The sequence below is a fragment of the Grampus griseus genome (assembly GCF_964374135.1).
Source record: "Grampus griseus genome assembly, chromosome: 4".
NCBI lineage: Eukaryota > Metazoa > Chordata > Mammalia > Artiodactyla > Delphinidae > Grampus > Grampus griseus.
The window spans coordinates 16,317,142-16,342,368 of record NC_138997.1 but is presented as its reverse complement, the minus strand read 5'-3'; the positions used below and the strand labels follow the sequence as shown (position 1 = coordinate 16,342,368).

The 25,227-nt window shown below is 33.9% G+C and overlaps 1 protein-coding gene across 1 annotated transcript in view; it reads right to left on the bottom strand.

The window, feature by feature from the left end:
• RAP1GDS1 (Rap1 GTPase-GDP dissociation stimulator 1) overlaps positions 1-25,227 on the bottom strand; it is a 154,339-nt gene that overhangs the window by 30,737 nt on the left and 98,375 nt on the right. The window contains exons 5-7 of the mRNA XM_082653768.1: positions 22,892-23,038; positions 10,651-10,779; positions 3,200-3,325 (exon numbers count right to left, since the gene is read on the bottom strand). Coding sequence (XP_082509894.1) covers positions 3,200-3,325; positions 10,651-10,779; positions 22,892-23,038 — 402 coding nt within the window. The remainder of the gene's footprint in view (positions 1-3,199; positions 3,326-10,650; positions 10,780-22,891; positions 23,039-25,227) is intronic.

Here is a 25,227-nt window from a genome sequence, read left to right as displayed (position 1 = left end):
CTTGAAAATGTATTGGCATCAAATTTTCATAACATTCTCCGAATATCTTTAAGATCTGTAGTGAGATCTCTGTTTTCTTGATTTTGGTTATTTGTGCTTTCTCTCTTTTTTTTTCCTGATTAATCCTACTAGGGATTTACCAGTTTTATGATGTCTTTTCAGACTCAACATAGGCAAGTATATGCTTATATTGCATTACATATATTCTATTTTATTAATTTCAGTTCCTGTATTTCCTTCCTTCTATTGTAATTTCTTTGGGTTTCATATATGTTTTCCCTCTCTCAATTCCTGAGATTAATACTGAGCTCACTGATGTTAGCTTTTTCCTTTTCTATTCATTTACAGTGAAAAAAAAAATCCCTCTAAGTATGGGTTTACCTGCAACACACAAGATTTGAGATAGTGTTCTCATTTTCATTATTAGAAAAATGTTCTAATTTTCTTCATGATTCTTCTTTGACCTCCAAGGTATCTGAAGTGTATTTCTTAATATCTAAACAAATGGGGATTTCCTAGTTATCTTTTTATTATTAGTTACTATTGTAATTCACTTAGATCAGAGAACATACTCTTAAGATTGCAATCCTTTGATATTTTTCCCATCAGTATACATGTTTTAAATGTTTCATATGTACTTGAAAAGAAAGGGCTCTGAAGCAGGGTGCAGTGTTCCAAAATACGTCCATTAAATCAATTTTCTTAATCATGTTGCCCACATTTTCTATATTCCTATTTTTTAATGTTTGTTCTATAATGATTTTTGTGGATATTTAGGGCACCTCATAGTTCTGAATATTTTTGCTTCATATCTTTTGACATAATGTACATTTTTATAGCTTCCAAGAATTGGACCTTTTATCATGATAAAGTCACCTTCTTTATCTCTACCAAGTCTTTTAATATTAAAGTCTCTTTTATCTGATATTAATATGACTACCTCAGCCTTTTTTAGGTTTGAATGGTATATTTTTTCCAATCTTTTTAATCTCAACCTTTTAAATCTCCTCATACTTAAGAAGCGTTGCTTGTTTAAAAAAAAGCTGGTTTTTAAAAAATCAGTTAATGATTAGTCTTTTAACTAAAGCATTCAGGCCACATACATTTAATGTAATTAATGAAATACTGTGTCATAAATCTAGCTTATTTTTTCTGCCCTATTTTTACCCCCTGTTCCATGTTCCCTTTTCTCTCTGCTCTTCTGTTAATTAGGATTGATGGGGTATTAAAACAAAAAAAATCTTTCCATAAATCCTTCCATTAGTTTGGTAGTTACACACTGGTTTTAAAAATTATTTTAGTTCACCTTAAAATTTGAAATCATTTATTCACCAGAATCTAATAGTACTTTCCTCCATGTAGTACAAGGGTTTTGGGACTCTTTAACTACTTTTACCTCCCTCCAGATTTATACACTCATTCTGTGGTGTATTTTAGATAATACACATATACATTTTAAACTTCACAGTGAATTATTTTTATTATTTTATATATTCAATGTTCATGAGTTTACACACATATTTACTGGGTTATTTTGCTTCCTTCTCCTCCCTTGTACCTATAACCTTCCTTCGGGAGTCAGTTTCCTTTTGTTTTTGGAATCATTTTCCTTTTTTCTAACAAACATCCTTCATAATTTCCTTTAGTAAGGGTGTATTGGTGGTGAACTTTCGCAGTTTCTAACCTGAAAATATCTTCATTTTGCTTTCAGTTTTGATGGGTATTTTCACTGGGTTTAGAATTTTAGATTGAATTTATTTTCTTTCGGCACACAGAAGATATTTGTCATCTGGCTTTCATTGCTACTGTCGAGAAGTTAGTTGTCAAACTTTTGCCTCTTTTAAGGTAATCTATATTTTTCCCGGCTACTTTTAAAACTTTTGTCTTTTTTTTTTTTGCAATTTCAATATGATGTATCGAAATGTGTATTTCTTTTTATCATGTTTTAAATTCATTGGGCTTCTTGAATCTTTGATATCTTTCATAATTTCTGGTAAGGGTTCTGACAAAATTTCTTCAAACTTCTGCCCTCCCATCTGCCCTCCTTCTAGGACTCCAAAAAATGTATATGAGACCCTCTCACTTTATACTCTGTACCTCTTATTCTCTCTTATGTATATTGGGTCTTTTATTTCTCTATATTTCATTCTGGATTTTCTTCCAATCTATCTTCCAGTTCACTGGTTCTCTAATTCAGCTATATTTAATCTGCTGTTAAACTCATCTATTAGGTTCTTAATTTTTTTTTTTTTTTTTTTTTTGCGGTACACGGGCCTCTCACTGTTATGGCCTCTCCCATTGCAGAGCACAGGCTCCAGACGTGCAGGCTCAGCGGCATGGCTCATGGGCCTAGCCGCTCCGCAGCATGTGGGATCTTCCTGGACCGGGGCACAAACCCATGTCCCCAGGTGGACTCTCAACCACTGCAGCACCAGGGAAGCCCTATTAGGTTCTTAATTTTGGTTGTATTTTTCAATTCAGGAATTTCCAATTGCTTCTTTTTCAAATCTGCTATTCATTCCACTTTTTATAGTTTCTAGTTTCCTTCTAAAAATTTTAAGCTTGTTTTTAACTCTCTGAACATAATAAGCATACCTGTTTTGAGTCAAAGTCTAATAATTCCAGTATCTGGAGATTTGCTGCTGTTTCCTGTTCTTTGTGCTGATTCTTGCTTACAATGTCTTGTCTCCTCATGTGTCTGGTCCTCTTTGATTGTGTGCTAGACACTGTATTTGAAAAATTATTTGTATGGGATGGTTTGCTTACTCTGGTTCCCTCTTATTCCTAGAGTGTATCCCTTAAGATTTTTTGCTCAAAGACAGAAATAGTTTACCAGTGTTCACACTGTTGGTAGGCCTGGTACTCCAACTTTTATGACCTTTTTGCCCTGCAAGGGTACATAAGTGGAGTTCAGCCTACTGGCTGCCTGTTCCAGATTGGCATAAGAATGTGTAAGCTACAGAACCATCTTTGCCAAGATTATAAAATCAAAGAAACTTGGAAAGTAGCTTTGGCCAATGTAGATATAGTTAGGCAGTAGATAATGCAGCTGAAGTTAGAGATACCCCAAATAAAACTTATCACATCATTAATAAAAAAAAAAGAATTTTGAGTTAAATAGCTGGCAATTAAATAATATTAGAAAAAAATGGAAAGAGCCTACGTGATCAAAAATCAAGAGATGCATTTATTTTCTCACCGTTTTCTGCCAATGGAGCAAGAACCTCAAACACCATTTCCCTCTTATCATGGTCTATTTGTTTCTTGAAGAGTTTTACCAGCTCTTCAGCAATGTTCGTACTGGCAAACTGTTCTTTACTTGACTCTGCAAAAAACAAGAGGAAAATTTAGAGTAAGCAAACAAAATTAAGCCCAGAAACTGTTTTCTATTACCTTCAATATTTGGTCATTTTTTACCATTACTGATAAGTACAAACACTCTTCAAATACAGGAACAATCAAAACCATTTTTTTAAATGCCCCTGAAGAGGAAAAACATCTAAGTCTTCAAAGAAAATGTTCTGGCCCAATTTTATTCAAGGCTATAAAATAAATGTTCACTAGCATAACATATAGGTAATCATAGCAACAGTAAAATTACTGTTATAAATTCATAGTTTCAAGGCTTTTAGTCAAAGAAGAAAAATTACTCGTAACAGACTGCATTTTACATGGATGAATTAAAGGTGACTTGTCTTTACACCAATACGGTGGTATACTTTTGCATTCTTCTTGACATGCCTTTCTAATTTATGTATTTTTAAAATTTATTTTTGGCTGCCTTGGGTCTTCCTTGCTGCGTGCGGCTTTCTCTAGTTGCGGTGAGCGGGGCCTACTCTTCGTTACGGTGCGCGGGCTTCTCATTGCAGTGTCTTCTCTTGTTGCAGAGCAGGGGCTCTAGGCGTGCAGGCTTCAGTAGCTGTGGCACGTGGGCTCAACAGTTGTGGCTTGTGGGCTTCAGAGCGCAGGCTCAGTAGTTGTGGCGCACGGGCTTAGTTGCTCCACAGCATGTGGGATCTTCCCGGACCAGGGCTTGAACCCCTGTCCCATGCATTGGCAGTTGGATTCTTAACCACTGCGCCACCAGGGAAGCCCCTAACAAGTTTTTCTATCAAAGGCCAATTCCTCATTCCCTCTTCCTCTTCACCATCTCCAGCCTCTCACTCTAGAGCCTCATCCTCACCGTTTAAATGTGCTTTAATATTTCTCACAGAAAAATAGCAATATTAAAAACAAACACCTTCCCTTTACACCACTTTTATTCACTACCATCCAATCTGTTCCCTTTCACAAACAAATTTCTTGACAGCATTGTCTACATACACTGTCTTTCCTTTCTCAACTCACATGCATTCCTAAACCCAGCTCAGACTAGTTTGGCCCACCTCTCCATTCTGCGGTCTCCCTTGCTGGCTCCTCCTCCTGCACCAGATCTCTATACATTCTGTTGTGGTTCCTTGGGACTTGATCCTTTGCCTTCTCACCTTTTTGAGCCTTACTCTCACCCTAGGCAATCTAACTTCTTCCATAGCATAAAATAGCACCTATATGTTGATGCTTATATAATCATATCTCTAGCCCTCTTCTGGACTCCAGGCTATTTATTTAACTGGCCATTTGACGTCTCCATTTGAATCTCTCTCTAGCATCCAAACTCCATGTCTAAAGTGGACTTCTGATACTCCCCTGAAATCTGTTCTTCCTCCAGACTTCCATAATCTAGTGAAGGAACATGCCACCTAGCCATCTGCCATGCGGGCAGAAACCTGGGGGTCACTGCTCACTTGTTCTCACTCAACTGTACAGCCAAAGAATAACCAAGGTCTATCAGTCTACCTCCAAAATACAACCAGAATCCATTCCATTTCTCTCCAAGCCTCTTCTCAGTTTCTTTTGCGCATCAGATATCCTATCAATTTATCTAGAAGTTTCTTTCAGAGAATTCTGACCAAATCCAGCCTAGATTGGTTGCTCTCCATGTTTGTGGGACACAGCTGACATCCTGGAATTCCTTTTTCATCACCTTGATGGATGCTTTCTTCTCCCTCCTGTATCAGATACTCTATTATCTATGTCCTCTCACCTTCACATTTTTAGTTTTGGTGGAGGCATCCTCCAGCAGCTTCCTGAGAAAGCTTCTATGTACTGTGTATAGGAGATAAATATTTTGAAATTTTGACTGTCTGAAAATGCTCTTTCCCACCTAGAGTCGATGCCTGTCATTTAAATTAGTTCCTTACCCTGTTCAAGTACTTTCTCATACTAGCAATTATCATAATTTAAAATTATATGCTTATTTATTTGTAAATTCATTTAAAAAATAAATTTCCATCTCACCCACTAAACTATAAGTTCTTTGAGGGCACGGACAGTGTATAGTATTTTAACTACCATAAATACAGTGTACAGTATAGTGCCCAGTAGAGAGCAGGTGTTCAAAAGAAATTTATTGATTGCATGAACGTGTGACTGAAAGAACAAGTAAATGAATGTAAGAGCGATATTCTGCTCTCTAGTCTCTGGTAAATCTCTGCCAATGTCAAATAAAAAATATTACAAATTCAACTTTAAAAGAAAATGGAGAAACATAAAATTTTATATGGCTTAATACAGTTTTGATTCACTCTACTGTTACACTGCTTTTGGCACATGTACCACATCTATGCCAAAATGATGAGAATCCACTCCAAGACTTGTAAGGATTCCTTAGTGCCACAAAAAAAGGAGTGTGGGTGAAGTGTCTTTTCTGATAGGCTACCTAAACCCTCAGAAATCATAGTTTACAAACGTCAGCCCACCTTACCCTAAAAGGAGGTTAGTTTGATTTAAATAGGAATGATTTAACGCTGGTGGTTACTCCTCTGTTTCAGACAATTCTTCAAATAAAATGAAACATAAAATCACAGGTGAAATAGACATCATTTATCTAGTTATGTGCTATTATTCTTTTCAAAAAATAATAGTTCTAGCACTTTTTCCAATCCATATTTTATTCTTCTACTTATTAAACTGAAACCAAATCACTGCTGCTAAGTAATTCATGTCATTCGCCAGCACAAGGAAACAAGGCACTATGATTAACATAGGAATTAACGAAAAAAACCTGTACTTATCCTGCAGGTGGATACAGAGAAAAGATAGTGTGAATTATGACTTGGACATTATATTTGGATTAAATGCCATGGATCCTTAACAGACCTTTAGCAAGAAGGTTTATTTCCTAAGGGATTTCTTTTTTTTTTAATCAAAATTATATATGAGTTTAAAGAGTTAGTCCTAATACTTACACTACCGGCAGAATCGAGTACCCCTTGCCCATTTCTTCTTCAAAAATAAGCGCATAAAGCTCTTTTAGCTAATTCACTGGTATTTACCTCCAAATCTTTAAATAATGTATTTATATTAAGTTTTGATTGACTTCCCACTATGAGAGATGAAGCACTAGCTTTCTTTTCTTCTTGTCTCCACAATACCCTCCATCTTCTCACTGTAATTATACTGTACTTTTGGTTATTTCAATAATTAGTGTTTCAATGATACACTATTTCATTTGCCCTGGAATTACTTTTATTTCCCAGGAAATTTTTTTTTCTCATTTACTTAGTTTTCAATGTACTTACATTAGTTCAACTCCACACTCTGTCAGTTGTCTAGTTTTCTCTTAATAAGCTCGTTCACTTTAGGTGCTCAATCAATTTCATCTCGTAAAGAATTTCCCCAATCTGGACTGGTTACTCTTTGAAAATAGGCCATTTGGGGCTCTCATGTCACCATAATACTAGGAACTCCTATTTTCCTGTTGTATCTCTTGTTTCCTGATTCCTATGTAGTCTTATTATTTATATCCCTTGTTTTGGTGGGACACATCTTCCAGTGGCTTCCAGGAAAGATGTAGGACACCAATTTTGAGACATTCATGTTTGACAAAGTCCTTATTGTAACCTCAGACTTGACTGATGGTTTGCATATAGAATTCTATATTTGAAATAATTTTTCCTCAAATTTTTGAAGACAATATTCCATTTTCTTCTGGTTATCAGTGTTGTTTTGATACATCTGACGTCTACTGATTCACCATCTTTTTTATGTAACTTTTTCCCCTCTCTCTGGAAGTCTGTAAAAGATTCTCTTTGTCCCCATTATTCTAAAACTTCACATTGATGTGCCATGGTCTGGGGGCCTAATTGTCATCTGCTAGGCTAGGCATTTGACAGATTCTTCCAATCTGGAGAAATATATACTTTAGTTTTGTGGTACTTGAGTTATTTGGCCATTTCCTCCTATTTACCTCTCTCTAAAACTCTTCGTTTGATCCTCTATCTATATTTTCACTTCTACTTTCCATATCCTTGTTTTTTGCTTTATATCTATAAATATTTCTCCATACATTTTATTGGCTTTCATTTTAGCTATTGTTTTTAATGTTCTAGCTTTTTCATTTGTTCCTTTTCTTTAAAAATAGCATCCTGTTAGTTTCATGATTACAGCATTTTTCTCATTTCTCTGAGCATGTTTGAGTATCCCCCACCCCCATCCTGCATAGTTTCTATTTCCTCCGAGTTACCTTTTTTTTTTAATTTATCTTCCATTTACAGGCTGTCGTCACCTCTCTGCTTGTCTGCCACCGATTAACTGGGATCTAAAAACTGATTAGGATCTATGAGTAGGAGTGGCCTTATTTTATTTATTTAATTTATATATTACACAGCAGGTTCTTATTAGTTACCTATTTTTTTTTTTTTTTTGGCAGTACGCGGGCCTCTCACTGTTGTGGCCTCTCTCGCTGCGGAGCACAGGCTCTGGACGCGCAGGCTCAGAGGCCATGGCTCATGGGCCTAGCCACTCCGCGGCGTGTGGGATCCTCCCGGACCGAGGCACGAACCCGTGTCCCCTGCATTGGCAGGTGGACTCTCAACCACTGCGCCACCAGGGAAGCCCTAGTTACCTATTTTATACATATTGGTGTATATATGTCAATGCCAATCTATGAGCGGCCTTGTTGACTGAAGATTCCCTGTAGGTCAGATGGATCTTTTGTAGAGAAACTCCAACATAAGCATCTTTAAGTCCATGTTCTAAAGGACAAATGGGACCATTAAGCATACCTACCTTCATTTAACTGTGTTCAGAATGGTACTCTGGTACCTCTTACTTCATTTGGTCTGATGTCCCCAGTGTACAAACCCTCTATTTTTAGTCTCTCCAGAGAGTAAACACAGTCTTCTGCTTAGATGGGAAGGGCTAGTTACCACAGTGTGGGAAGGGAAAGAAGGTTTAGAAATCTTGATGCCACCAAATCCTAAACTTTTTGAAGATTCCAAAGAGCAAACTGGTTAGTTCTTGGTTTTCCAATTCAGGATTTAGATTTCAAAGTTTTGCTAAGTGAGTTACTGCCTGCTTTTCTTTCCGGGCTCTAAAAAGTTTCTGTGTTAACCTCTTTACTTGGTCCCCCCACCAACCCCGCTTTCTTTTCCTTGATGGTTTTGCATTTAAAAAAGAATCTATTGTAGTTTTAGTTGTCTTCCAGAAGAGAGTGAAAGTAAGTGCAGATTTTCATTCTAACATCTCTAACCCCCCAAATACTAATATTTTAAGCAGACAATTTTATTTATAAAAGATTGTGGAGCCAAATAAAAAGAGGAAAAAATCCCATTCTGCTTAATCTATAATGTTAAATAAATCTGCAAACTTTAAAATCGGATTAATGCTATAATTGTGAATATAGAAAAATTATGTGTGCACATAAACTAGGACTGAAAGAGAATAAAAAGATAGAGCTGCACATTCCTTTTTGGCCCCCAATTATGAAATAGTTTGCAATTGTTTAATTATTTTATATTTTGTCTTTATATTATATCTTTAGTGAGCAAAACCACACAAATTTCTGCTATTTAACATTTTTATTAAGAAATTTTGACAAAAAGTAACTCTAGCATTTAATGATATGCCATACTCAGAAGTGTGTGATATAAATGTGATATGATCTTGATCTTTACCTGTGTCCATAAAATAATACTAGGTGATTTGCTAACTCACGGGCAATAAAGCCCACACTGAAAAGAGAAAACATGTATCCTGGGCATACATGTTTTATTTCAGTGTTTATGTATAACTTAGCTATTACATGGGCATAACAGACTCATGATATATACTCTAGAAGTCTTAGTAAATGAAGAAGTATTTCTCTTTTATACTTTCTTTCTCCATATGGGGTAAGGGCAGTAACAGCTGGGACCAGAGTATGGAATTGGGCCAAACTAAATTGGGTGCATATCCATCTTTTAATACAGACCCAGGTCTCCCTATATGCAGAATCGAGGTGGTCTATACAATTTCCCAAACAAATCCTGACACCTTAACACAGGTAACTCATATTAACTGGTGTCTGTCTCTGTTACAAAGGTTATGACATTATCAGGGATTATAACATACTTTGTCTTAATTCTACAAAGTATACTAAACACAAACTCCTACATTCCATTTTAATAATGGAAACTAACTTGTAAAATGGTAAATGAACGTTGTTTCATTCTTGGCCTTACTTGAATGATGGAAATAATGAGACAGTATGAAAAAGAAAAAAGCAGAAGAGAAGACAAGAAACATTCACAAATGCCAGGAGATGACCCACTGAATAAAAATGACTTCTAAAAATTAACTCCGATAAATAATCCCTATTCCCTTAACTTGAAGTCAAAGCAAAAGTAAAGTACTAAAATCAAGATTTTAATGTGAGTGTGCAAGGAGATGAGCTTTCAGTTAGAAAAACCAAGGTTAGAGTCCTGGTGCTTCTGTTTATTTATTTATAAAATGGGGATATTAATAGAATTGATTTACTCATTTGATATAGCTATTATTTTAGCTATGATGAAACATCATTTGGTTTCACTGTCCCCATGATGAACAATTTATTATGAACATGGTTGTGGGGTAGATTTAGACCAGGAGTTGTAACTTTCTATCAAGAATTATGGGGAGGAAGGAGAGAAAAGAAGAAAGGGTAATATACATGATATAGAGAAAAATAAAACAAGGAAAAGAGATGGGGGTGCTGGGGTCATCAGTCCTCCCTCTGTTAGGGCTGGGCTGTGTTGCCTGCACTGGTCTGTTTCTGCCCACCTTCTGATTTTCAAGGATTTCTCATATTTTTTTCAAATTCTGTTACAAACATATTCTGATGAAAAAGTTCTCTATTATTTTTTTGGATTTTGTAAAAAGAGAGGGAAGAACCTTAGTCTGCTAGATTCCTTTTCACCTGATAAGCAAATAGTTCATACAAAACATAATAAATTATGAGATCCTTATTTTTGGCCTGGAAATACAATACTTGATTTTAAGACCATCACGTTAAGAATACCAAAGTCAAGTGGAGATCATTTTAAATATTCAATTTCATTAAATAGTATACAAGTATAAACTTTAAACCTTAATACATAAAGCAATTAGGAAAGCAAACTAGCTCCAATTATAAACAACACAATCCTAAGATGTAATTGGATCTACACTTTTTAACACTGAAACAATGTATCTACAATGCTTCAAAAAGAAAAAAACTAATATAAACAGATTCCCAGGTTAACCTCTAAAGGAAAATTTATTATAAGTACATTAATAAGTTTATTACATTTTTGACTCATGGCTAGGACTTACCAAGTTCTGCTAAATTGCCAAATGCAACAAGACACATTTCTGTAAGAGCTGCATTTTGGCAGTGGATGCCCAGTAATTTAACTAAGGTAGGAATAACACCCATGTTGATAAGCTGAGCTTGAAGGGAATCTGTAAAAAAAAAAAACAACAACAAAACACAAAAAAAATGTTTATGTATTAAATGGACATTAGTAAGAAGAAAACACCTCTTATTCTCTCTATTGCAAACTCAACACTACTTCAATTAGAGTAAAGCAAGATTAAGTCCACTCATATAACTGCCTCGAAAATGTTTAAGACATTAGTTCAGAAGAGTTGAATTTTAAAACTTTTCAATGATTAAAAGACACTTAGAAATGAAAATAATTCAAATAAGATGTCAAATCACTAATTTTTTTAAAAAACATGATCTTATATCTTTACAGAGCAGGTTTTAAAACGTATAAATAATTAAACACTACCACTGGTTTTTAAGTTAAAAGGTTCGACAAAGTAACATTTGCATTACAGGAAGTCACAGAGTATATAAAAAGCGTAAGAAAAAAAGCAATTTTAATAAAGATTAAGACAAAAAAAATCTTAGAATCCCTTAAAGATAGTTGCTCCATAATAAAGAATGAAAAGTATGTAACACACACAGGTTATTGTTTATTTGCAGCAGAGTGTTCTTTGATGACTGTTAGGAAGGAAAGTAGTTTTAACAAGGAAAAAAAAAATCTGGTCACTTAAAATATTTTTCTTTTCAAAGTTTTACTTAATAACAGTGACAATCATCTTAGAGGTAAAGAGAATGAGGTCAATATGGCTTTGTCATCATTGCTTGCCTTCATTTTCTAAGAAACTAATTGGTTTTAAAGTACTTAATATGCCTTGGCTTTCCACATGGCTCTTCATGAACAATGATAATAGAATACCTATAGCAGTAGAGTTGAAGGTAAATAAATCAAAATGAAAACCAGAAGTACTGTCTCTTAGAATAAGCTAAGAAGAAAGAAAAACACTCACATGCCTATGCAAAACACTATTACTGTTAATAACTGGCTCATCTAAAGATAAAGGAATGCCTTCAACATTTTTTTCTTTTCCTTTTAAAAATTATATGCCATTTTCAAGTTAATTTTCTCTAAATTCTTTTTAGTTACCTACTTGGAATTTAAAGATTAAAAATCTGTTTCTTACAGAACACATTTTCCTCTTAGCATGCATCCCTTGACGGAGTTTGCGTACTAATCTCTTTGTCACTCTTCTTAGTTCTTAACCGTCAGCAAAGAACATAAAGGCAAGGTTGAGCTGTCTCACATGCCAACTGATTACTTGCCCGGAGGTCTCTGTACTTAATTTTTACTGCTTTTAGAGTGAAGTATGAAGAGACAGCCAACAGAGGCTTATCAGCCCTGAAAACTGACAGTAATTATGGATATTATCTGGTTCCGCTGTGGGGACCATCTATACTAGAAAGGGGCCTATTACCAAAACAAGAATAGGAAACAAGGCCTGAGACAAAGTTAAGTTTACATTTAGAGTTCAAATAGTCTAAAACAATTTCAAAATTTACAATGGAATTATGAAGTCTGTTCTAAAAGGAGATAGATATAAAAGAACATATTCAACTAAATGATTTGTTTTTATGCTTTTGATGCTAAATATTTTTTTCTAACTCTACAATTTAGTAATTAATGAATGACTCACAATACTTATCTTACAGGCAAATTACTTGTTATACCTATAATATTATATCTATTATAGTACTATACCTATGTGTTATAGTGGCAGAATATCGTATTGTGGTTATAGTATTTTTAAAGATCATGTACCAAGAAGCTTTCCATATTAGAAATTATTTTGGTTACTTACCAGTAGATAGAGTTCCTTACTATTGGAACACCTCTGCAGATTCTTGTTCTTTAGCAGTATTTTTAACTTTATTTATTTATTCATTTTGACTACCTCTTCAAATACTGCAGAGCTACTGAATCATTAATTTTCAGGTACGTAAGCGTGAGCACTAGCGCATGCATTGAGTAAGTCAAACTCCACTATGTGTTTGCATATATGTAAGCATCACACACCCCCTCAGTACTATTGGTGCAAACTATAAAAATCCAACAGTCCAGGGACATTAGAGGAATAACAAAATTTGTGAAGGAGATAACTCAACAGGAGAATGCCACTTAGATATTCTTCATGTTCTCTTAACTTAGCATCTCTAATGCTCTCTAATTTTACAATATTATGAATTTTGGTTCCAGGGATAAGAGGGACAAAAGGTTAAGAAATATTACAGAGTTTCATACAATCTGTGGCATACAAATTGAAGCAGTAATATTTGAAATTGTGGTAGATCAGCAGAAAAAGTAGCATAGCCCAATGGCATATGGTGTGAATTGCCATAATTCATGAAAATCACACTGCTTCATGAAAATGTGTTTTCAAGCTACCCAGGAGCCAAACTGATTGTATACTCACATACAACACACATACCACACACAAGTAAAGAGAAAAATATATAGTCATCCAATGGACAGACCTCATTTTGGACCACTTGGGTGCTTTCTTTTATATCCATTTCTATGATGGTAACTAAAACAAAAATTATACTCAAGTAACTCTAAAATCTGTTCATACCAATTACAGGCAAGTCATTCTCCTTTGATAATGGAGGCCCAGAAGAGGGAAAAAAATTAAACAGGTTGGTACAAATTTTCATTTCGAGATAAGCAAGCATCTTAGAACATGGTTCTCAAAGTAGAGTCCCCAAAACCCTTTCAGAAGATCACCAGGTCAAAACTACTTTCATAAAAATACCAAGATTTGATTTGCCTTTTTCACTGTATTGACATTTGCACTGATGGTACAAAAACATTAGTGGGCAAAACTGCTGGGGCATTAGAATGAACGCAGTCAGTGGCACCAAATTGTATTAGTAGTCATTGTATTCTTTACCATCATACATTCACAGTAAAATAAATGCTGTTCTCAGCAATTGTTAAAAAAATTTTTAAAGTTATTTTTCACAAAAACATGCTATTTACCTTAACCTATAATGGTAGGTTAAGATAGTAAAATGCAATACTAAATAATTTTAAAAACTGTCACTTTTATTTCCAATATAGTAAATATTGATAGATATAACCCATATATATAAACAAAAATTCTTTGAGATCTTTAGTAATTTTTAAGTGTCTAAAAGAGTTCTGAGATCAAAAGTTTAAGAACCACTGCCAACAGATTACCTGATTTTTATAGGAATTGGAAAAACAATATGGAAAAAGAGATTCTGAAATTCAATGATATGCTTGGCAGATGTGACAACAGAAAAAATGTAAAATTAAAAGCACAGTAGGAATCCTAGATTGTGATGCTCAGATATTTTGAGCGAAATAACATTAATTAAGCACCTTAACATCTCATTTTGCTTATGTGAGCAGAAATTCTACTTAAGCCTAGGAAAATATTTCATGATTAGATCTGTTTGCCTATTTCAGTTACAACTTACTATGTTATCAACAAATAGTTTTTTTGAGGGTTAAGTAGAGGTCCTGTTTGTGTGGAATAAATTAGTATTAGTACTTATTGCTGGAAGCAAATGATTAAGTTGAATCACTTTTTCTTATTGCCCAAAGAAAGCTTTGAATAGACTTCAAAGGATAGTAGCTGACACTCATGCTATTGTGAATGGTATCAGGAATATGACTTTTAAATTAAAGACTAACTGGAAGAAATCCTTAGAACCAGAAATAGTTCACATTCTCTAGATTTGAGAAAATAAGTAACATAATTCAAGACTGAGACTTTTTGCATCCTTCAAAGAATACCAGCAACTCCAAGGGAATGTTGTCAGAGCTCAACAAACACAATTCACAAAAATGCAACCAAGGCCCATACACAGCAAACACTTATGTGTGAAAGACAGTCTTTAGACAGCACAATGTCATAAATGTCTGAAGACTTTTAAAAATTGCTCCTGACACACAACACAGACAAATACTGACCAAAATACAGAATTACAAAATTACATAATATCAAGATGACACAGGCCCTGCATGATCTATGGGGAGGAAGAGGAAGGCACTGAGGGGGTGCAATACAGATGCATATACAAAGAAATATAAGGCAATCAACGCATGCGCTGGTGTGAACACTTACCTACCTACATTTGAATTTCAATGGTTCCAAGTTCTTCAGGTCACACACATGGAAACTCCAAAGAATGGAGATCTGGAGAGAAGATCTCAAGTTGAAGAACCTTTTTCCCCCTGAGTTTTAAGTTTAATGTTTAAAACGTTGGTATAGATTATAGGTCCAGAAATGTATGCCAAGAATTGCAGTAACTCAACTGAAGTTATGTTGATCAATTACTAAAAAGAATAGGTTTCTTAAGAAGATTATAACACGTCTATCTTATTCCTAAGAAATGGCCCTTATAGACAATAAGCTTATTGATAAATAGGACTTAATGATGAAACTGTGTCAAAATAACACACACAGAATTCAAAATATACAGTCTCTACATTAGTATGTATATTATTTATAGTATAAAGAGTACAACATTTCCTATTTACAGGACTGCATAAAAACCTAATCTACAGTCAAATTAATTATATACAGTTGAAACAATAAAAACAAGCAAATGTAAATCCTGATGAGAAGTTCTAATACAATTTGGATAAAAATCATTGGGGCATAATAAAGATGGAAGAAAACTGCCCTTTACTAATGGCACATCTACATTTCCAAAAATATATATAAAAAGTAAAAATTAGAAATGAGGTTAACAGTGAAGTAGAACTTGCAAGTTGAAGCAAGTTGCAGCTCTATCTATTATAATGTTGAAAAGTAAACTGACTTAAATACAGCAACCAAGAGGATGGTTTGTGGTTAAAAACTTTATACATACACATGTGCAGGTACAAGTAAAGACTTCCTTTTCAGTTACTTATGACTTACTTTTGTTGATTGATCAGGAAAGTGAAGAATTTTTATTCTAAACCTAGTGCTGAGATATGAAACCAAAAATATTTAGACTGTTTAAAGTTAACTTCAAATCAATGATTTTCAAAGGCCTCTTTACACAAAACCTGCATTATATGTTTTGCACCCAGATTACCTCTATAATTTAAGCCCCAGGTTATACATTTCCAAGACAAACAGCCATTTCAAAGAAAAAAAAGAAAGAGAATCACGATTCATTAGTATTGAGAATATGAGTCTAAAAACAATACATTTATATATTTCTTGCTTTCTAAAAGTTAACAATAAAAAATGAAAAAGCTTTTTTCTGGGTTCTGAAAATAAAAGTCTCTACAGAGCAAAATTTCCCTTTCGTAAAAGTTCTAGAGATAACTGACAAAAGTACATGAGTGAGTATGATGTAAAACACAGCAACAATGAAAAACCTCAAAGCAAATCACAAGACAAAGGAAAAATGTTTTATTATTCTTAAGAGGCCCACCCATTTGCTGTTCTCAATCCAATAACATCTAGAATGATTATGTCTTAGTCCAGCAGATAACTTTTTCCCTAGACTCACTTCAGGTTAAATTATTTACTACAGATCAACTCGTTATAATGAATACTGCTACAAAGATTTCTACATATACATCTACTCTGATTTAAGAAAACGCTGTGCTTTCATCTCAGAAACAAACTGGTCTTTTAAAAGTTAAAATTGTTTTTTGTTTTTTTAGAAGAGGACTACTGCCAGCTGTTGCTTACGTAGCTCTTATTGGGAGAAATAAATCCAGTCTGGGCTCTCATAGGGCATTGCTGAAAGGCCACATCTGTAGTAAGTATAAATTTAAGCCTAAATTTTTGTATAGCAAATTGAGCTAATTGTCAGGTTAATTTACAGACAACATGTATATCTTATAATCATATGCGTTTAAAAAACATGAAAATTCTGTTTTACAAAAGGATTTACTGGTTTTAACAAAAACCCAAATAATACTAGTTACCCTGGAGCATTACTATGATTAAATTTTTTACACTTTAAAAATTCATAGAAGTTATTTGCAACACACAAACTGTGTTAACAAGAAATATCTATATAACCCAAAGATTTTTAATTTCTTTCCAAGAAACATTTTTCAAATATTTAATTAAAATTTTTTTTCAGTAAATAAAATATAGGCAGTTTGCTGTTAACTGGACTTATTTGTAGTCAGAAATCAGGGTTACTAATTTTTACACAAGTTAGTTTACATATGATACTTTTCTGCCCTGAGCTTCTCACTGAATGAATATTTTAAATGGTCTGAATTAAAGATGCACTGATATATGGTCAAAATCCATTACTCATCTCTGGCTTTTGCCTCAGCTCTTGAAGGTCAAACACCTGAATGCTTACTTCAATGTCATTTCTAGCACCGACAAATTTGTGCATAGTCAATGATCATGTGCTTGATACCATCATATTTCAACCAGTGTAACATCAAAAATAAAAACAAAGCCTGGTCTTTCAGTTTTATCTTTACTATCTGAATATTCATTTTTAAATATAGGTAAGCATTTCATGTACAGAGAAAAATCTCCCAATGTGTTTCACGTGTTGAAATTCTATTAGATGAAATGTAAATGTGTATTTATACTGCAATATTAAAGTGTGGCAATAACTAATGAGGGTGAAAGCTATACAAATGTAAAAATTAAATCAAGGCAGAATAATAGAGATTATATTATCTACTCTCTTTATAATTTACAACAAAAAATAAAATAAATGTTAGGAGTTGTTTTTGATTTTTAGTTACTTAATTCCATTCAGGCCATGAATCTTTCAGGAAAAAGTCCAATTTGAGAAGTCTTTACATCTTATGAGGATGAGTTAAAATCAGAAAGCCCACTCTGCCTCTTTAAATTTTCACTATGAGAAAATTCTTGAAAGTAATATTCAATAACATCCATGATTAGTCATCTTCAATCAAGACATAAAGCAAATGAAGAAAAACATGTTAGAGAATAAAGAACCCCAAACATATTTTGTTACTCCACTGTCCCCAGTTAAAATTGATTATTTAGCATCACAATGCTAAATGCACTGTCATGATTATAAAAATAATCCAGAAGCTAAAAATGCTGCAAAGAGTATAATTTCTATAATTTAATGCCAAACTTTAAATCATTAACAAAAAAAACCTATAACAATCATTTCATTTTTTTTGTGATAAAATTTCCAATTCTTGCATTCAGAAGTTCATTCTATAATGGCCAAAGCTTAATATTAACGCTAATACTTGTCTATGTGGAATTAAACGAAAATATGCATTTGGTACACCTCTACTAAAAACCAAGTTCTTAGCCTGTCCGTTAAATAACAGCATTATTATAGTAATTGTTTAGGAGGGTTATGGTGAAGAGCTAATAACCTAGTCTAATTGGTCAAATTTAATAGGCAGAATTAGCAGGAGGCACAAGAACAACTAACTGCTCTGTACATCAATAAAACAATTTGTTTAAAATGACATTTGTAGCAGAACTTCATGAATGCAACCTACTTCAGACTGATTAGAAAGCTCTGTTGGACAAACAGTAAAAATTCAGAAATTTTTTAGAGAAAACAGCAGTTAGTAAATAAAGAATTCTAATATTATTATTTTTTAAAACCTAAAAACTTTTCAGGGGTACAATAAGTCTTTAACACACCTTAACATACTAGAGTACTTTAATTTGACAAACTGGGCTTCAAAAGATATAACTTAAAAGTACATCTCCCATGCCTTTATGAACAGAAAATACATGAAAATAGTATATAGGAAAATTATAATTAAGAAAAAAAGACAATAAATTGCAAAAACACACTTTGTTTTGTCTTTCCCCCTTAAAGTTAGGCAAAAAGTCTTCAGTGTTTAGGAAATTTATGGAATTATTAACTAGCTTATACCCACAGTAAGTAAACTTTGGAACTAGTTCCGCACTCATGCAAAGCAAATCATTTTCTAAACATCTAACATCTAGGAAGCATTCTTTCTTACCTATAATAAAGTAATACCAAAACATAAACAAGTAGCTCAGTCCAAAGTGTGTTTTTAGTTTTTAATCAGGATTATTCCTTATTAATTTCTATTCTTCCTATTTTAAATATGAAGAAAAATCAAGTAAGCCAAGTTATTGGCTGAGTTCACTAGGAAGAGTATTATTAGAATTGGGAAACTGCTGGTTGAAATGAAAGGAGCTAAAACTAATTACATATTAAGTGATCTTTAAATTAGAGGAGAGAAGATACTTTACAGCCCTATTTTAAACAACTGAATTTAAGTACTGGGCTTAATACTTAAATTCAATTGTTAAAATGCTCTGATACTCCATGAGCTGCATTTCTTAAATCACACAGATGGCCTCCCTTCAACCGTAGTTCAGTTATCATAAGTCCGTGCGGCAAATAAATGTGAGAATTATCATGAGAGTATCGCAGAGAGATTTCAGGAACCACAAAAAAAGAGAAATTACTCTTTCGATAATAAGGAGTTATTAAGATACCACAGAAAAATCAGCTCTATTTGTAAAAATCATAGGTATATACATATATCTATATATACACATACACATACATATATCATATATATGATACTGGTCACATGACGAAGCCCATCATAGACCGTGTATATTATGTTAGTCACTTTAGAAGGGCTCGCTTGCCCACTGCTCACCTCCTGCTGTGAGGCCCGGTTCCTAACAGGCCGTCGCAGACTGGTACCGGGGTTGGGGACCCTGCTGTAACTACATAAAGAAAATACAGGAAGTTCACATTTCCTCAAATAGAACGTCAAACTGTCAATACGCTTGTCTCTAACCACAACTGTCAAATACTCAGAATATTTTGGAGGGCCACAGAACTGAAGAGTGCTTTTTCACCATGTGAAAAACAGGTATGATTTTTCCCCAAAGGAAAAATTTGAAATGATTTTTACTAAACAAAGTTTTGTTTGTTATTCTAGTTAAACATGATTTTATTTAGCAATATTAATGACACAACTTTTCTAGCTAAGCAATTATAACTTTTTCTATTCAGATATTCCAAACTTACTTGTCTGAATATAGAAAGTTTTAATTGCTTCACCAGTGGGGAAACAAAAGAATATATCTAGCTCATAGCTTAAAGTCTTGAGATGGTTCAAAAGTTTTAAAACTCGTGAACCTTGAGTTTTATACCCTTTTATCAAAGGGTATAAAAATGCCTTTACTGAGTGTTTTCATTATAGATATCTTTCTTGCAGGTGTTTAAGAAACTTGATTTCCTATTTAATGTATTCAAAGATTTGATATGCTCGGAGTTGTCCACTATATGGACAGGAATCAAGATATCCTAAGTCTCAGCCTGGTGTCAAGCCACCTTTAGGACTAATAAACAATTTGAAAATGTTCTTATTAGAGAAACTATGTTGGTGGATCTTTGTTACCATTTCAGTACTTTTTTTTTTTTTTTTTTTGCTATACGCGGGCCTCTCACTGTTGTGGCCTCTCCCCTTGTGGAGCACAGGCTCCGGACGCGCAGGCTCAGCGGCCATGGCTCACGGACCCAGCCGCTCCGCGGCATGTGGGATCTTCCCGGACCGGGGCACGAACCCGTGTCCCCTGCATCGGCAGGCGGACTCCCAACCACTGCGCCACCAGGGAAGCCCCATTTCAGTACTTTCTTATCTCTCTCTGTTTAAAAAAAAATTTATCTATGAAGCTAAAGAATAACTCCCTAACTACAAATGAGGCTTAAGTTCTTGGGCCCAAGGGTAGAGTTAATTTTTCCGTTAGAGTAATAGTATTTATCACTCAACTATTCTACTCAGAAACTAGCACAGGCTTGTGTACTGGAATTCAATAGTAAATACACAAAAAAGGAATTTCATTTATCAGCGCTAGTAAAAAGCGCCTCCTGAGTTTCAAAAAGCTCTAGTGCTTTTTGGCTCAGTGACTCATACAGGTGGACAGGATCAATACCAAATGATCTTAAGTTAACCAAGAAGACCTAACATTAAGTTGGAAAGTCTTTCAACACATATTTTAAAGAAAAGAGTAAGTAAATAATTGATACAACAACAAAGATGCTTAATAATTATGCAAAACAAAAAAGGATATAATTTAAGTTAAAGAACATTATGGAGAAAAAGAACCACTTCACAAACTATGATCCCCATGACAGACAAAAAGTAAAAGGAAGCAGAGGAAAGAAGATCGTCACAAGTCTGGCACTTGTTCCTTTAAAATACTAAAGATAAGTTTACTTCTATTTAATCTAATAACTTTTGAAAGCTGCATTCAAATTTCAGCTTTTAGAATAATGGAACAAAAACACCACTGCTCGAGTAATGTTCTGAGAAAAGTTAATATAGCTTTCTAAAGTATCTAAGCTATTTCTTGGGAATACTTGCACACCAGGGGAAAAAAAAAAACCTACCCTTACAAAAGAAATATACATACATTTAGACCGTGCACTCTGTGTATTGTTAACATTACCTTCCCAGTACACCTCTCTACACAGTGTGACACCCTATTATAGAGACTCAATCACAATCTCCTTTGGATTAGAATTAGTGATGTTTTTGAAGACCCTTTTGCCATTTGATAAGCTTTTGTACAGATTTTTGAAGAACTTCCTCAAAGGATAAACAACTAGTTTAGATGCATAACAAGCCTAATTCTTTTATATCCAAAGCTGCCATAATAACTTCACAACTAGTTTCTTTCACTTGTTTCTAAACCATTCTCCCACTTAGCTTTGTTCCACTTTCTCAGGTGTCCAAGCCTAAATGAAGCCAAAGAAAAAGCAAGTGACATGAACAACTGGCCAATGATTTCTTAATGCAATTCAGATACCTGTGTATTATGGTCAAATTTCAATTATTTAGGAACTTTACCCAGATAGATGAATTCTCCTGTTCATATTTAGGACATTTTCTCTTCAAAAATGATTCCACCAGAGGGTAAGAAAAATAGAGGTAACTGACCCTATAAAGACTATATTTGTTTCTAGCTCAAGTTTAACAGGCAAGCCATTTGATGAATAAGAACTATTTTTTATTATTATAATGGATAACTTTAATTCATAAGTTTAAAACTGGTGTTTCTTGGAAAGGATGTGACCTGAGGACACATTCTGTTTAGCTTGTACAGTGCTAGAGAATCAAATGTAATCCACCATTTAAAAAACAGATGTCACAAGAAAAGTTAAATTTCTAGCTTCCTCTTCCCACCAGATGAAAAGATTTGGCAGTATGTGGCCAAACTGCCACACAGAAACAACTAGCTAGAGGAGAGTAGTAGCTCTCCCCTTTCAATGGGACAGGGCTCAGTCCCCACCATTTGCTGCTATCACTAACACCAAGGTCAAATGTCAGTAGCCATTTGTCATCGATGTTTACCTTTTTTTTTTAATTACTGAGAATATTTCTTTGGACTCATGAAGAAATAAAAAATATACCTAAAGGGCCATGTGTTTCTAGGACACATGAAAGAATACTATTACATTTTCAATATACAAGTAAAATTGGTCTCTGCCAGAGATTACAACTTAAAATGCCATGATGAAATAAGCCACAGAAAGACCTTATTTGTATTAATTCTAGGAACCTACTAGAATTTGAGTGTTTTACCATGCAGTAATTCATAGGACAGATGAATTTTTTGTGACATTTAAAAGTACAATGAAGCTTTTGTTTCACTGTTCTTATGCTCATTTAATTAACAACCATATAGGCTATCTGAAAATTGACATGTTATTTGTTGTTGGGTTCTAAGAATGTTTTACAGTGAAAAGAAACTTCTGTTTACAAATATTTATTAAATTTCTAAAATCAAATATCTGAACTTTATTTTTCTAAGGCCAGATTTCATTAAAAGATTTTTTTATTGTTATAAGTAAACCCAGTATCTAGAGAAAATAATTCTATTTATATAGACAGTGTTTATGTTTTAAAGCTGCTCCTGGTATTAATATAAAGTAATAAACATGAAGGTATTTTAACATTGTATATTTTTTAAATGTTCATAGCAAAAAATATTAAACCATACCATTATGTTGTTTCTTGTTTTTGGTATTGATTAACATGGACAACCCTTCAACAATTAGTCCCATTTAGTAAACTTGACCATTTTGTATTTTTAAACATTGTTATTTAATGTTGACTAATTACTAATTTTATATGCTACTTATCAATGCTTTGCTCATAATTCTTCTAAATAGTTTTGGTTTATACTACAGTAATGATTTTTAATTTTTCCCCCACAGATAAAGCAAGTTTTCAATTTTGTTTACCATTCTCATTGCTATAGTTCATCAGCATGCCACAAAAGACAGTCAAGAGCTTCTCATTGGCGGGATCTGTTTTACTGCACAGTGACCTTAAATGGTCAATTACAATCTGTGCACCACCTGCTTGGTCAACTGCACTTCTGCCCTCATCTGTAAAACAAAGAGTCAAATTAAAAAGAAAAGAAAAAAGAAATGTACCTTACAATTTCAAATACAAAACATAACAGTTATTCCTTATTTAGTGAGTAAGTAGAAAATAAACCTAAGTAGGGCATTAAATATGACTTTTCGGAAAACAAAACAAATAAACATGGAAATGGGGGTGGGATGGGGAAAAGAGACAATCACTTTTTAGGAGAAAAATGATTATTCTCATTGGTATCATATAGGAACCTAAAGAACTTCTGTGGGTCCTAAGATTTTATGACTATGACATGTGAAATATTCTGCCTCCTCTTTCACAGATGACAACTCTGTGTAAGAGAAAAAAATAGGAACTAATATTCCATTGGAATATTTTTTTTCTCAGCTTGGAAACCACTAAATGTATCTTTCCATCAGTGGTTTCAGTCAGTTATTACCAAAGATAACCATCTGCAACACAGTATAATTTTAGATTACAATATGTAATTCCTAAAGATTAGTACTAGAGTCTTTTACTGGCATTTTCAATAGCACATAAGCATGTTCCCTTTTTCAATTCTTAGTAGTTTGTGTTTTCATTTTTCCTTATTCTCTCCATTCAAGAGCACACCAATATACTTCAACATTACAACCAGTGGTCAAATGGTCAGACATACCTTCTATTTACGTGTACACCTACACTACATAGAACAGATGTCATTTAATTGTTGGAACATATAAACTGCTTTAAAATACTTTCTAACCCTTGAACATAGAATTGGAAAGAGATGAAAGAAAGACTATGTCTTTCTAAATCTGACTTCCTTATATAAAATATGACAGACTCGGGTTTCCCTGGTGGCGCAGTGGTTGAGAGTCCGCCTGCTGATGCAGGGGTCACGGGTTCGTGCCCCAGTCCGGGAAGATACCACATGCCGCAGAGCGGCTGGGTCCGTGAGCCATGGCCGCTGAGCCTGCGCGTCCGGAGCCTGTGCTCCGCAACGGGAGAGGCCACAACAGTGAGAGGCCCGCGTGCCGCAAAAAAAAAAAAAAAAAAAAGACAGACTCTAGAACAGTGCTATCCAATAAAGATATGAGTGCCACAAATGTGAGATACCTACATAATTTAAATTTACTAGTAGCCACATTAAAAACATAAAAAGTGAAAAATTAGTTTTAGTAATATATTTTACTCAATTCAATATATCTAAAATACTGATCACTGCAATACACAATCAATATACAAATTATTAATGAAATATTTTACATCTCTGCTTTGTAATAAATCTTTGAAATCCAAGTGTATTTTATATTTTACACTTACAGTTCCATGTCAATTCAGACTAGCCACATTTCAATTGCTCAAGAGTCAAAATGCCTAGTGGCTGCTATACTGGATCTTGCAGCTATAGAAGCACAACAGAAGGATCAGTAAAAGAAATGGCTCACAAAGGACTTAGAGCTATGAAATTAGTGAGTAAATGAAAGATTTTCATTTTCCTAATAAAAGAACTGAAACTAAGGTCATATCTTTATAACTGTTGCTGAACCATATTAGAAAATGAGGCAATACATATCATTTCCTGTGGTAGAAATACACACACACAACCTATATAGCAGGGCCTCATAAATACTAGCTTCATAATTTTGCAAAATTTTAAGGAAATCCATACTAAAATGAAACAAAACAGTTTTGTTCACTTAAGTTTTGTGTCACGTCCACTTGACTTTATTCTATGATTATACAGATGCAGAAAAGGACCCTATGCTAATTAGCTAATAAGATCACAGAAAATTCTTAAGTGCCAAGGTAGCTAGTCACATGAGCCAGCCAAGTACATTGGTCCTATCTCATTTAGAAATCTAATTTCTAAAGTTTTCTTTTCCAATAACATAAATGTAAATTATCTAAATTGTTGGGCAATTTGTAGGAGGATCATGTCAGAAAAAACTAAATATTAGGATGACAAATCTAAAGGTTCAGACCTTCAATACTATGCATATACAATATATATCCCATCCCTAAACTGCAAAGCTCAAATAGTTTTTGATTCTAACTGTTGAGTAAATATGGGCTTTCAAAATATAAATCGTGTATGCTTAGAAAGCTAAGCTGGCTTCCTATCAACACTCAGGTATTCGATATTCAAAACATTAAATAATTCAATAAATTTTCATACAAATTTATTCAACAAATTTGGTCATCAAACTTAATA